Below are 15,675 nucleotides of genomic sequence, written 5' to 3'. Positions count from 1 at the left end.
CCTTTGTGAGATATTTCCCCTTTTCCTGTGTGTGCCAAGAAGCTCATAGTCAACTTTAATTCTCATTAAATTTAATTTTTTTTCATTAAATTTAATTTTTAATTCAGTCCACATTCACCATCATTATATTAGCCTGGGTAATTCCTGGGAAGTTTCCATTCAAGGTTCCTAGCTTTATTGTGTATACCTTGGTCCCTCCCTCAAAGTACATACTAAAAATTAGTAGTCCTATTTAGAAGTGGATGGCTTGGTAATTATTTCCTTATGGCCTTGCAGCCGAATAAATTCGCTGGGTTCCCTTCAAGCTGGGAAGGAAAGAAGCAGGTCTATTTGTGACTACCCTTGGTGTAGTGATTATCTTTGCTAACTAGATGTTTTATTCTCTGCCCAGAGATGCCACTGGGAAAGAAGTGTATCGTCTTGCTCTTCAAACCAGGGAACAACACATCCGGAGAGACAAAGCTACTAGCAACATTTGTACAGCTCAGGTAGATCACATGACTGTCCTTCCCACTGAATGCCTTATAATCTGTAGACGTGAGCTGCTCATTCATTCACTTAATTTTCCTTCACCACCTGCTGACCAGTGTGCACACCAGAAATGGAGAGATCTTATTGGTAGAGAAGCCTTGTGATCTTGTCAGAACCAAAATACGATGTATTTACCTGGAGCTCTGTCCACGTACATACTTTATACTTCAGCGTCTCTAGTAATCTTGGCCATAGGCAGGTCCATTATGGGTGGCTATTGGGCACCTTCTCTTAGGGCTAAAATGGAAGCCCTCCAGGAATGTGGTGAGGAAGCAAAGTGAGAGTGTTTGAGGTGACTGTGCTTGAGGGGATGGTACAGACTGACCAGTTGGTGGTGGTTTTGGGGTATTCTTACTGTGGGCTCATGAAAATCATTCTTGAAATGGATGAAATAAAAGAGGAGGAGCTTCGCAAGTTCCTGATGAGCCTGGAAGTTGCCCAGGACTCAGGTCAGAGGGAGCAGTGTTTGAGACCCAGCCAATTTCTAGGCTTAGGTAGAAGATGGTTCCTGAGCATCCAATCCATTCTAGGTCCATCTTCTCCATTCAGGGTCAGAGAAAGAGATCTCACCCATACCTCATTGGGCAGTACAGTAGTTTTTTTCTCTCAGGGCATTGGCTCAAAGCACCACCACCAGGTTTTGGAAACCCTTTCCAGGGTCAGTAGATGATAAGGTATTATTAAAGTTGGTTCTATAGCTATTGGTCTTTGGAATACTTTCCTCAGTAGGTTTTCCTGTATTTGTTGCCTCAAGAAGGTGGCTGCTTCAGGGCACCTGGGTGGTTCAGTTGGTTAAGCATCTGACTCTTGATTTCAACTTAGGTCATGATCTCACTGTTCATGAATTTGAGCTCTGCATCAGGCTCTGCATTGACAATATAGAGCCAGCTTAGGATTCTCCATGCACCTCCTTCCCCTCCCTTGCTTGCTCTCTGTCTCTTTCTCTCTCTGTCTCTCTAAATAAATACATTTAAAAAAAAAAAAGGTGGCTATTTCTTTTCAGGTAAGAGCTCTTCTATTATCTTAGGATGGAGCTAGCTGTCACAAACTTTTCCTCTGTTGATAGCAAGTTGAACTTTATACGATGCTGTTACTTTCTGTAGCTTACCCTTCATTTGTTGAATTATCTGCTTAAATATTTCTCTGTCCTCTGCAGCTGACTGCTCCTGTCTTGCCCTTTCTGCACATGTTCTTCCAAAAAAATGCCGGTCTGATTATAAGTGAATTAAGGGGTTTTCTTTAGAAAAAAAAATTTTTTTTACATTTATTTATTTTTGAGGGACAGAGAGAGACAGAGCATGAGCAGGGGAGGGGGAGACAGAGAGAAGGAGACACAAAATCTGAAGCAGGCTGTATGCTCTGAACAAGTTGTCATCACAGAGCCTTATGAGGGGCTTGAACCCACATACTGTGAGATCATGACCTGAGCCAAAGTCGGATACTCAACCGACTGAGCCACCCAGGCACCCCAAGGGGTTTTCTGCTTCAATGTTTGGAATTAATTTTACAGGTGAACTTGGGCTGAACAAAGGTCTCTATCTTTTTCAGCAATTATTAAAGTCATATTTGCCCTGGAGATAGCCCAACTCTGTCTTCTCTGATTTTAATTTTCTCATTCTGGAGAACTTCCAGCTATGCATTGTCTATTCCATTTCATGAGTTTCTTTTCATAATTGGTTGTATGAAGCAGTTGCCCATAACTCCAGTGTCATTCTCTATAAAGATGCAATTATTCTTTTTTGTTAGGAGATGATGTATCTTTGGAAATGCTCCTTGAGCTCTCTGTCTTCTGATTTTCTCCAGCCTTCTGATTTTTTTTTTAATGTTTACTTATTTATTTTGAGAGAGAGAGAGAGCAGGGGAGGGGCAGAAAAAAGGGAGAGAGAGAATCCCAAGCAAGTTCCAAACTGACAGTATGGAACCCCATGCGGGACTTGATTCCACAAACTGTGAGATCACGTCATGACCTGAGCTGAAATCACGAGACGGACACTTAACTGACTGAGTCATCTAGGTGCCCCAGCCTCTGCTTCTTAAAGCAACTGCATTGTGTTCTCAGGCTGCCCCTTTTCCTCTTGAGTATGACAGGCTCCACACTGTACTTGTCCTTGCTTGTTGGTGGTACAGAGATTTTTTTTTTTCCTTTAATCTCTGAAAGTGTGTTACTAAATTGTTTTTAAAAATTCTTCTGTATACTTGTGATATTTCACAGATCTCTGAATTTGCATCATGTTCTTTGTGTTTTCTTACGTCTTAGGTTTTACCACCACAAGCCATTTTTTCATTAACTTTTATCTAAAGTCAGGTGTGTTCAGATATAATTTACATTTCATCAGCTCTTTCACTGAGGTATACCTTTCCATAACATTTGCCCTTAAAAAAATTTTTTTTAATGTTTATTTATTTCTGAGAGAGAGACAGAGTGCAAGCGGGGAGGAACAGAGTGAAAGGGCTACATAGAATCAGAAGCAGGCTCCAGGCTCTGAGCTGCCAGTACAGACCGTGAGATCATGACCTGAGCCGAAGTCAGATACTCAATCGACTGAGCCACCCAGGTGCCCCAAAATTTGCTCTTTTAAAGTATACAGTTCTGGGGCACCTGGGTGACTCAATGGGTTAAGCGTCTGACTTCAGCTCGAGTCATAATCACACAGTCCATGGGTTTGAGCCCCGTGTCAGGCTCTGGTCTGACAGCTCAGAGCCTGGAGCCTCCTTCAGATTCTGTCTCCCTTTCTCTGTGCCCCTCCCTTGCTTATGCTCTGTCTTTCTCTCTCTTGAAATAAATAAACATTAAATTTTTTTCAAAAAATAAAATATACAGTTCAATGATTTTTAGTATTTTTATAAAGTTGTGCAACCATCACTGGCATTCATTTCTAAACATTTCATCATCCCAAAATGAAACATATTCCCATGAAGTGATTGTTCCCCATCCTTTTATCTTCCCTGCAGCCCTTGAGAACCACTAATCTACTTTTTGTCTTTGCATTCTGGACATTTCATATAAGTGGGATTATACAGTAAGTGGCCATTTGTGCCTAGCTTCTTTCACTTAGCATAATGATTTCAAGTTTCATATATATTCTAGTATGAATCAGTACTTCATTTTTTTATGGCTGAATAATATCTCATTGTATGGACATACCACATTTTGTTTATCCATTCATCAACTGATGGATATTTGGGTTGTTTTCACTTTATTCTATTTTGACTAAAGTGGTTATGCACATTGATGTACAAGATTTTGTGGGGTCATGTTTTCAGTTCTCTTAGGCACATACTGAGGAGTAGAATTACTGGACCATATTATAAATCTACACTGAACTTTTCCAAAGTGGCTGCATCATTTTACATCACTTTCACTAGAGTATATGGGTTCTAAATTCTTCATGTTTTCACCAATGCTTGTTACTGCCTTTCTGGTTATAGCCATCTTAGTGACTGTGAGGTGATATCTCATGTGGATTTCATATGAATTTCCCTTATAACTAATGATTTTGAGCATCTCTATTATTTATTTATTTATTTATTTATTTATTTATTTATTTATTAAATTTGCATCCAAGTAGGTTAGCATATAGTGCAATAATGATTTCAGGAAAAGTTTCCAGTGATTAATCCCCTATGTATAATACCCAGTGCTCATCCCAACAAGTGTCATCTTTATGCCCCTTGCTCATTTAGCCAATTCCCCCACCTATAACCCCTCCAGCAGCCCTCTGTTTTCTATATTTAAGAGTCTCTTACGTTTTGTCCCGCTGTTTATTTTACTAGTTTTGCTTCCCTTCTCTTATGTTCAACTGTTTTGTATCTTAAATTACACATGAGTGAAAGCATATGATATTTGTCTTTCTCTGACTAATTTCACTTAGCATAATACACTCTAGTTCCATGTAGTTCCAAATGGCAAGATTTCATTCTTTCTGATTGCCAGGTAATAATACACACACACACACACACACACACACACACACACACACACACACCACATCTTTGATGGACATTTGGGCTCTTTCCACACTTTGGCTTTTGTCGATAGTACTGTTATAAACATTGGTGTGCATGTGCCCCTTCATAACAGCACACCTGTATCCTTTGGATGAATGCCTAGTAGTGTAATTTCTGGGTCATAAGATAGTTCTATTTTTAATTTTTTGAGGAACTTCCATCTGTTTTCCAGAGTGGCTGCACCAGTTTACATTTCCATCAGCAGTGCAAAAGGGTTCTTCTTTCTCTGCACCCTCACCAACATCTGTTGTTGCCTGAGTTGTTCATTTTAGCCACTCTGACTGGTATAAGGTGGTATCTCACTGAGGTTTTGATTTGTATTTCCCTGATGCTGAGTGATATTGAATATTTTTTCATGTGTCTGTTTGCCATCTGGATGTCTTCTTTGGATAAGTGTCTATTCATGTCTTTTGCCCATTTCTTCACTGGGTTATTTGTTTTTTGGGTGTTGAGTTTGATAAGTTCTTTATGGATTTTGGATACTAACCCTTTATCTGATATGTCATTTGCAAATATATTCTTCCATTCTGTCATTTGCCTTTTAGTTTTGAGGATTGTTTCCTTCGCCTTGCAAAAGGTTTTTATCTTGATGATGTCTCAATGGTTCATTTTTGCTTTTATTTCCCTTGCCTCTGGAGACATATCAAGTAAGAAGTTGCTGCGGCCAAGGTCAAAGAGGTTTTGCCCGTTTTCTCCTCTAGGATTTTTATGGCTTCCTGTCTTACATTTAGGTCTTTCATCCATTTTGAGTTTATTTTATTTATTTATTTAACAAAAATTTTTTAATATTTATTTTCTTGGAGAGAGAGAGAGAGACAGTGAGAAAGAGACAGCTTGAGTGGGGGAGGGGCAGAGAGAGAGGGCAACACAGAATCTGAAGCAGGCTCCAGGCTCTTAGTTGTTAGCACAGAGCCCGATGCAGGGTTCCAACCTATGAATTGTGAGATAATGACCTGAGACCATGACGGATGTTTAACTGACTAAGCCACTCAGGTGCCACATTTTGAGTTTATTTTTGTGTATGGTGTAAGATTGTGGTCCAGGTTCATTCTTCTGCATGTTGCTGTCAAGTTTTCCCCAAACCATTTGCTGAAGAGACTGTCATTATTCCATTGGATTTTCTTTCCTGCTTTGTCAAAGATTAGGTGGCTATGCATGTGTGGGGCCATTTCTGAGTTCTCTATTCTGTTCCATTGTTCTGTGTGTCTGTTCAAGTGCCAGTACCATATGGTCTTAATGATTACAGGTTTGTAATACATATTGATGTCCAAGCCATCAGCCTGCCAGGTGGCACCTCCCTCCCAAATTTTTTCTCAGCTGGGACTGTCTTTCCATACCCCTCATTTCTGAGGGCCCTGCGGCTTGAGCCCGCTCCAACCCTTTGGGGGAGGGTCTCAACAAGCAATGCCTGGGTGCCAGTTTGCTCCTGGGAATGTTTGTACAATTGCAGTATTGCAGAGGTTGAAAAATTCTGGCTGGGTGCTGTCTTGCCCCAGAAAAAGTCCGTGCAATTTCATGGCAGTAAAGGTTCAAGGATTATGGTAAATCGGAACATCTAGCCAGCACCAGATTTCACCACCCCCTGGCATCTTTCCTCCAATGCCAGCAAACGTGACTATTCTTCGGGGTCCATTGGGATCTTTGCCTGTGGGGAGACCATAAGGCCTCTACCAAATGCTCTCCTAGCAGGGGAACCGCTTCTCCCTGTGTGGCCTTTTGTCTCTTTGGACCTCACTGCCTTCTCCTGGGGATTCGCCCCTCCTGCTGAGCACCACCAGGTATTGAGCTGAGGAATTTCCCAGTCTGCTCTCCTCTGTTTATAGAGTCCTTATGGTATCAACCCTGTCCTTTCTCCTCTTCTTGTTCAGTCACTTGAGGGTTCTTCCACTCTCTCTTTTCTCTCCAGTTACTTCTGGGGGGAGTGCTTTTCCTGTACTCTCCCCCCTTTGTCTCTTCTCTCTTCTCATAAACAGCTCCCTACCCTCCATGGCTTCTCTCTCCCCCAGTTCATCTCTCCCTGCCACTTACCTGTAGCTTAAGTTATGCAGATTGTTGTTTTATTCCTCAGATCAATTTTCTAGGTGTGCAAAAGGGTTAGCTGCATTTCAGAGATGAGAGAAGCCCGCTGCCCCGCCATCTTGGCCCCTCCCTCCCAAAGTCTTGAGCAAATTTTAATCACAAGCTTTTGTTTACTCCTTTTTTTAAAAAAATTACTTTCTTTAAGTATACTAATTAACTTTATCCAGATTATCCAGAAAATTCAAATTTTCTCGGTCTTTATTTATCTGAACTTCCTTTGGAGTTCTAAGGCCTTTCTAAGATTTCTAAAAATGATTTAAAAATTTTAAGTTTATTTTTATTTTTTTATTTTTTCAACGTTTTATTTATTTTTGGGACAGAGAGAGACACAGCATGAATGGGGGAGGGGCAGAGAGAGAGGGAGACACAGAATCGGAAACAGGCTCCGAGCCATCAGCCCAGAGCCTGACGCGGGGCTCGAACCCACGGACCGCGAGATGATGACCTGGCTGAAGTCGGATGCTTAACCGACTGCGCCACCCAGGCGCCCCTTAAGTTTATTTTTAGAGAGACCACTAGAGTGCAAGTGGGGGAAGAGCAGAGAGAGAGGACGAATCTCAAGCAGGCTTTGTACTGTCAGTGCAGACCCTGATGTGGGGCTCTAGCTCATAAAACATGAGACATGATCTGAGCTAAAATCAAGAGTCAGTGACCCAACTAGCTGAGCCACCCAGGAGCCCCTAAAAATGATTTTACTAGTCATCAATTTGTTGGCTACTCAAGAATCACCTCTGGATTAAAAAGGGACATGAACCACCATCTACAAAGCTGTTACAATGAGAGGCTTCCAGAGGATTTTGTGATTATGAGGCCTGAGTTTTAATTCTCCTGTAGTAGTCATAAGCATTTAGATACACAGTGTCATGGATTGTTTGACTTGCCCTCTTCATAGCTGGAATGTATTGTAGTGCTTCTACATTTCTCTTTCTTTTTTTTATTTTAATTTTTTTAATGTTTATTTTTGAGAGAGAGAGACAGAGACAGAGTGCAAGCAGAGGATGGACAGAAACAGGGAGACACAGAATCTGAAGCAGGCTCCACGCTCTGAGTTGTCAGCACAGAGCCCAAAGTGGGGCTCGAACTCACTGTGAGATCATGAGATCATGACCTGAGCCAAAGTCGGACACTAAACCGACTGAGCTACCCTGGTGCCCCAACAACTAGTTGTTGTATAGAGTCCCACACGATAGTCTAAACTCTCTTGGGGAATTTTGGCCCAATGAAGTCCATTTCTCTGTTTTCAGATGTTTTCTTTTCCTTTCCATTTTCTTTATTGACTGTTGGTTTCAGTTTTTAGTATTTTTTGTGAACTGTTTCTTGTTTTCCAGTGGTCCCCTGGATTCCTTCTAGTAGCCTAGCAAAGAAAATATGCACCTGACACTAGATCCAATAATGAACACGTTCCAACTTTAAAGCACTGTGTTTTTCAGGTGTTCTTCCCACTCTAGGATGATTGACTGTGAAGTTGACCTTGAACTGCTAACCTTGTACATTAGTAGAAAAGTCACTAGTGGGACTGGAAATATCAGCGTCTAGGTGCTAGACCAGTAAAATAGGAGGGGCTGTGGGAGAATGGAGTGGACTGGGTAGGGAAGGAGTCTGAGACTTGGTTTTGGACCAATTACCTGGGAGGCAAGGATGATATTGCATGGTTAGAAGATTGTTTATTGGCAGGATCTAGGATGATAAAGCCAATAAGGATAAGACCAAGAGGAAGAGAAGCAGGAGGTGGGCCTCCATCATTTTCCCCCTCGTTGTCACTTATTTTGGTCTCTCATCCTAACCATTCTCTTTTTATCCTCCTTCCTGACCTACATGCCATCACAGTGGGGCCTTTCCTTGCTCCCCATGCAGGACTTCCTCACTGAAGCGTCATTGGAGTTGTCTGTGTCCCTTATTTCTGAGAAGTTTCAATGCCATTCTTTTCTATTTTCTGTCACACAAAAACATATACTTCCCTGTAAATATTTTTGTGAAACTTCAGGCCAATGGTCAAGGGGAGATATCTTTACTTTAGAAAGTGACCTTGCTATGAGCGGAGAGGAAATAGCCAGTAGATTCTGATTTTCTCTTCCTAATACATGTCCTGCAAATTTATTTTGGTTTTATTCCACTGCATCCTTCATTTTCATATTTGGTAGAACCTTGCCACATAATCCTTATTCATCTCTTGGTTTGCTGAAATTCAGTGTCTAGTGCTTTAAGTTCTCAGAAGATATGTTCCCTGAGTTTTTTTTTTTATTTAATGTTTATTTATTTTGGGGACACAGGCAGAGTGCAAGCAGGGGAGAAGCAGAGAGAGAGGGAGACACAGAATCTGAAGCAGGCTCCAGGCTCCAAGCTGTGAGCACAGAGCCCAACATGGGGCTTGAACCCACAAAGCACGGGATCATGACCTGGGTTGAAGTTGGATACTCCCCAGGGGCCCCCCTGAGTTCTTATATATTTGAAAATTCCTTGTTGGTTTTATCCTTGAATAACTGATTGAGTATAAAATCCTTGGATATCACTTTTTTTCCCTGATGACTTTAATGCTCCACATCTTGCAACATTAAATATTGCCCATCAATATTTAATGACAGCCTGATCTTCCCCTTATGAGTGACATGTTTATATTGCATCAATGATCCTTCTCCTTTATAGTCGTCAAATTTGATCTGGGTATATTGGATGTTGTGTTTGCCCCTCAGATAGTCAGGTAGGTTGAGAATGGTCTCCCCCTCTCATAGTTAATGCAGATCATTTTGTTTTGTCCCTGTTTTTAATTTTGGCATTTCAAGTCAAGAGAATACTCCTTCCCACTAATTGTCTTCCATCATGTTACTGAACATGGTTCCTTAAATGCTGTTTGTTGTTTTAGGCTCTCTTGGCGAATATGGCTGCCATGTTTGCAATCTACCATGGTTCTCATGGGCTGAAGCATATTGCTAGGAGGGTACATAATGCCACTTTGATTCTGTCTGAAGGTGAGTCATTTATCTGTTTAAAAACTTTCGAACATAACAAGACTGATAAACCTGAGTAAGTAAAATAGAAAACTCACTGTATGTCCAATACTGTATTCAAAATTAAAAGTCGAATAAGAAATTACTTCAACATCTATGATATACTGTTAAAAATTTTAATATGGATTTTTCTTATCTCTCAACCCCATAAACGAGAGGGATGATCACTCAGAGAAAAATGACCAAAGATCATGAAGCATAAATTATTTTATTTATTTATTTATTTTAATATTTTTATTTTTTGAGAGAGAGATACACAGTGTGTGATCAGAGGAGGGGCAGAGAGAGAGAGAGAGGGAGACAGAGTCCAAAGCAGGCTCCAGGCTTCGAGCTGTCAGCACAGAGCCTGACACAGGGCTCGAATTTGTTAACTGTGAGATCATGACCTGAGCCATCTGAGCCACACAGATGCCCCAAATTTTAGAAGAAATACATGTACAAATCAATGGCCAATAAACATACGACATTTCAGCCTCACTATTAAGGAAATGTAAATTGAAACAATAGTGTTTCTCCCATTACTTTGGCAAAGATTAAGAAGAATGCTGATGTTGGTATAACTTTTATGAGGCCTTTTAAAATATGCCTACATTTGGGTCCAAAAATTCTACTCTTAGAAATGTATCTAAAGGAAATAATCAGATGTCCATTGAAACATTATTTATAATACCACAATCTTGAAAACAGCCTAAATGTCCAAAAATAATTGATTAACTCTGGCACATGCATACATTTGAATATTACACTACCATTAAAAATAATGATATAGTTATTGATCTGTAGAAAATAAAAATATTCATGATATATTAATTTTTTTTTAAGTGTAAAGAGATGTATGATATATCACACATGCACACATACACACATACATTACAGTTCTAGAGGAATACACACCAAAATGTAACCCACGGTTATTCCTAGATGGTGATTATGGTGATTTTTCTTTTTATATATATTTATTTCATAATAGTCTCTACTATAGTAATAAGCATTTAATTTCTTTACAAAAAAAAAGCAGTTACCAAAACACTGGCTAAGACCGGAAATAGACAATGGTTAGAATTTACCTCTTTATTTCTCTGTGGAATGCCAAGAGCAGAGGAGCAGATTTCTTTGTTGGGGATTGGTGGCTCTCCTATCTTATCTAGGTCTCAAGCGAGCTGGACATCAACTCCAGCATGAATTGTTCTTTGACACTTTGAAGATTCAGTGTGGCTGCTCAGTGAAGGAGGTTTTGGACAGGGCCACTCAGCGGCAAATCAATTTTCGGCTCTTTGAGGATGGCATGGTAAGTAAAACTTTTCCATTTCTTTATATATTCTCTAAGATTTCATAACTTTACTCACTAAAAATTTTCTTCTTTATTTAAAAACCCAATATTTAAATTTTAGACACAATCTACGTCTTACAAACAATTTTGTTTTCCAACTTTGAACATTGTGACCTTCAAAGGATAATTCATTCTTAGCTTTCCTTAAGACTTTATGTTTTCATGTATGATACTCCTAGGCACATATTTTGCTCATAATACTCTTCCCAGTATGACTGTTGAAGTATGGTATCATACCCAGTATGGTGTGATAAGCACCATAATGAAGTAAGTTAAAGGAAGAAAAGGATAAGTCTATCTAGCATCAGTAGGGGTGACCTGCAGGCATGAGACTGCTGGGGTCCAGAAATGGTTCATAAAACCTAAACTAAACTAAACTAAACTAAACTAAACTCGTCTAGTCAACTTCACTTATGGGCCAACTTGGGTATAATGGCACCCTGATAGTTTGAAACAACTGAGAGTTTTATCTAGCACCTTCTTTCTTTTGACCTCTCTTGGGGTTTCTCCACTGGTCTTGGAGTTTAGGGCTGATATTTTCCCTTTAATTTTCATTTCTGCAGCTTGGTATTTCTCTTGATGAAACAGTGAGTGAAAAAGATCTGGATGACTTATTGTGGATCTTTGGCTGTGAGTCATCTGCTGTAAGTAAAATAAGAAGATACATTTCTCTCAATGAGTATTTGAGGTGTTGTCCAAGATAGCTGTGCCTCTTGTGATTCCAAGTGTGAAACTGGGTGGACTGCTGTTAAAAATTATGCCACTGACCATCCCCTATAGCTAGTGGTCACTGCTGTGGGCCCTAGCTAGGAACTGGAAGTCAAGCTAATTTGAAGGATGGTTAATGGTGTTTAATTCAAACTGTCCCAAATGGGGAATCATGACATTGGTGTCCTGGTTATGTCAATTCTGGGAAAATACTCATTCATGTAACATATTTATTGAACATCTAATATATGGCAGGTAGTATGTTAGGCTCTGAGGACTCTGTGAATCTAAGATGGCACAGTTAATGACCAGGAGGCTGGGGCTGGAGAGGTTCCAGACACTTGGAAAAGCAACTATAAAGGCTTAGAGGCCAAGGATTATAGTGAGAACTAGACACAGTACAGTGTGACTGAGTTGATTTCTGAAACAATGAAATTGCAGGGCCATGTGAGGAGAAAGGTTACACTTGCATGGATGAAAAAGAAAGTGGTCAGTAGTAATAGGTTCTGTCCTGGTTGCCTATGAACTCTTTAACAAGGGACTTATCTAGAGTACTAGATAACAAATATAAATCATCAAAGAGATATCACACTGTTCTTTTTTAAGCCTTAAGTAATAAATAGGACTGAATAAGCCATATTCTATCTAGAATTTTGCATTAAATTTAACCACAGGTATTTGTTCCATGCATTTAAGGAATATTTATGAAGTATCCACTGAGGGCTCTAGATGGCTATACTATCAGCCTGAGGCAGAATGAAGAACAAGACATGTATTTATATATTCTGGATATTAACCCTTATCAGATATGATATGGAAACATTTCCTCCCATTCTGTGAGTTCTTAACTCTCTTGATAGTGCCTTTGATATGCAAAAGTTTCTTTTAATTAAAGTCCACTCTATTTTTTCTTTTGTTACTCAAAAGCATGTTATTCATGCTTTTGGTGTCGTATTTAAGAAACCAAAATCTAAATCCAAGGTAATGCAGATTTGTGCCTATGTTTTTCTCTTAAAGTTTTATAATTTTAGCTTTTAAATTTAGGTTCTTAGTTCAGTTTGAATTTTCCTATATGTTGTAAGATAAGGATCCAATTTGATTCTTTTGCATGTGGATACCAGTTTTCTCAGCCTCATTTGAGGAGATTGCCCTTTCGCCCATTTTAGTGCGTGTATTTTATTAAACTTGTTGTCAAAGACAAAAGCAGTGTCAAGTGAGAATCCTTACTTGAGTGGTATCATCATAACTTTTTTGGATAGCACTTTAAAATAACTTCCTGGAACTTGCTTCATTACTCAAGGAACACACAGGAGAAGTTTTTTGGTGCAGTGGGGGGCATAAAAATTGTCATATTTCCTTTTTTATCTGAGGCAGAGGTCAACAGACTTTGAAAATAGTGCTCTGGACAATTGCCACAATTCATGACTCCTGATACCTTTTACCTAACCATGACAGATGCCAGGGAGGTGGGCAGTGGTAGTAGATCTGCAGTGCTTTGTCAGAATGCATGCTGAGCAATTCAAGGCTTGCTTCCCTTCCTTTACTCTGTGGTCTCTCCATGCAGGAGCTGGTTGCCGAAAGCATGGGTGAGGAGCGGAGAGGTATTCCAGGGACTGCCTTCAAGAGAACTAGCTCATTCCTCACACATCAAGTGTTTAACAGGTTTGCTTGGGTGTGAGACTTCTGCATTGTGTACTGTGGCTCAGGAGTACAATAGAGAGTGGCTTCTGAATCCACCTGTGAGATGGATCTGGTTTTTGTAGCTCAGCCATGGCTCACTAAGAAACCATTGCCATAAGGATTCCATTCCTGATTGTGGCAAAGCCACCTGTTGCTGGCTCTGCTCCATTGGAACTGTAACCCCTAACCCACTTGTCAGGAAGAGGGGAGTTTGGATGCATAGTTGACAGGCTGATGTTCATACCCAGGAACTCAACATCCTCTTCTTCCTAACCTGACCACCAGAAGCTTCTTGTCCTGGTGCATCCCTGAGGTTTGTGGGGGTTCTATGTCCTTCCTTCTGACACTTTGTTAGTATGTTGGCTATGGCTCAATTTGATCTGTAGTTTGAAGGTAGATCTCAGTGTGTCTTATCTTTCAGGAGGATGTGCATGGACTCTTAGCTCATTATAATGGCCCAAATCATGTGTTTTGTGTTCATAGCTATCACTCAGAAACAAACATTGTCCGATATATGAAGAAATTGGAAAACAAAGATATTTCCCTTGTTCACAGCATGATTCCACTGGTAATTGTTGCCTTTTATTCCTGCTTCCATCTCACGCCTGGTTCCACCTCTTTGGGTTGCAGCTGATATGCTGCAAGAGGAATGAAGGGGTGGCCATGTCGGGAGATCAGAGGGATAAGAGGAAATCATTAATGTGATACATTTTGGATGTGCTTCTTAAAGGGGTCCTGCACCATGAAGCTCAACAGCTCATCTGAACTCGCAGTAAGTAGGAGGTTTTCTTAAAAACTTTTCTTAGGAAGGAATTTAATAGGAGCAGTGTTCTAGCTTGTACATAAGTGGATAACTAGAGAAAGCTACTGGGACTGTGATTTAGTAACTGTCTAAATAATTCTTTACCTGGTATTCAACAATCTCAGGACAAACCCTAGTTTTATTGCGACTTGGTCATTTAAATTTATGAGTAAAATTATTTTTTTAAATTAAAATAAACATTATTAATTAAATTAATATATGTAATTAATAATTAACTAATATTAAAGTATTTATGCTTTCCTACCCCCATTATTTATTTATTTGTGTACTTTTTAAGATTTTATTTTAAGTTATCTCCCCATCCAATGTGGAGATCAAATCACAACTCTGAGACTAAGAGTCATATGTCTACTGAGTGAGCCAGCCAGGTGCCCCTCCTATTCCCCCTTTTAAATCTGCATTGTAAAAAGCTTTTATCAACTTGGAGTTTATTATGCTCAGTAGAATTCAGAACCTTAATCCTTCTTTCTAGAAATACCAGAAGGGTATAGACTGGAGGTTTTCATTTATTTCTTATATCAACAGAAAATTTGTGTAACCTGATCATGAGTTGGTAAGTATCTCTACTAGGCTAGGATCCATTTTAGCAAAACTATCTTCCTTTTTTCCATACGACAAATGACATCAGGCAAAGGAAATCATGTTATATTGTTATTAGAAAGGTTTTCCCCATTTACTTTGGTTTATGTCTTGTTCTGCTCAATGAAGACAGAATAATAAAGGTGCTGTATAAGAGTTTGAGTAAACCTTACCTGCAACAACTCATTGGATTTCATGGATATAAATATATTTTGTTCCTGAAAAGATAGAAAAAGTTTATATTTTTGTGTAAGTTCCCTTTCTGGGCTTTTGTGACCCACTTGTAAAATGATGGCAGTAACAGTATTTATCTGTTAAGATTGTGGTGAGGTTTAAATGAATATATTTAAAGTGCTTAAAACAGTGCCTGGCACATAGTAAGCACTCTTTATGCTAGCTATTACTATACTCATCATCATCATTAAAGTTAGTATTGGTAATTACTATTACAATATGTACATATGCATGTGTCTTCTCCCCCATTGCTCTTCAGCCTATTACATGGAAGGAGTTTGCAAATATCCACCCATTTGTGCCTCTGGACCAAGCTCAAGGATATCAGCAACTTTTCCGAGAGCTTGAGAAGGACTTGTGTGAACTCACGGGCTATGACCGAATCTCTTTCCAGCCTAACAGGTAAGAGATTTCTTCTGTCATTTCATCTATCTCATGTGGTATAACACCCACTCCAAAACTTGGAGGCTTGAAAAAAAAACAATTTATTATTTCTTACTCTGAGAGTTGAGTAGACAGTTGAAATCCACTGGGGCGGATGGCTAGAAGGTCCATTGTAGTCACATTCACATAGCCAGAAAATTAGTGATAGGCAGCTGGTTGGGAGCACAGGTGAGTATGCTGACCTGGGTCTTGGTTCTTGCCCATGTAGACTTCTCCATGTGGTTGCTCAAGTGTCATTCCTCCTGGAATGTTGT

General features: G+C 39.7%; 1 protein-coding gene across 2 annotated transcripts in view; it reads left to right on the top strand.

Moving 5' to 3' along the window:
• Nucleotides 1-15,675, top strand: part of GLDC (glycine decarboxylase) — a 100,553-nt gene that overhangs the window by 41,428 nt on the left and 43,450 nt on the right. For both annotated transcript variants that reach the window (XM_045467470.1, XM_045467471.1), the window contains exons 8-15: nt 392-488; nt 9,479-9,584; nt 10,772-10,911; nt 11,517-11,597; nt 13,226-13,323; nt 13,825-13,909; nt 14,072-14,113; nt 15,237-15,379. In XM_045467470.1, coding sequence (XP_045323426.1) covers nt 392-488; nt 9,479-9,584; nt 10,772-10,911; nt 11,517-11,597; nt 13,226-13,323; nt 13,825-13,909; nt 14,072-14,113; nt 15,237-15,379 — 792 coding nt within the window. The remainder of the gene's footprint in view (nt 1-391; nt 489-9,478; nt 9,585-10,771; nt 10,912-11,516; nt 11,598-13,225; nt 13,324-13,824; nt 13,910-14,071; nt 14,114-15,236; nt 15,380-15,675) is intronic.

The sequence above is a fragment of the Leopardus geoffroyi genome, chromosome D4, assembly GCF_018350155.1.
Source record: "Leopardus geoffroyi isolate Oge1 chromosome D4, O.geoffroyi_Oge1_pat1.0, whole genome shotgun sequence".
Lineage (NCBI taxonomy): Eukaryota > Metazoa > Chordata > Mammalia > Carnivora > Felidae > Leopardus > Leopardus geoffroyi.
This window is presented reverse-complemented; position numbering and strand designations above follow the sequence as displayed.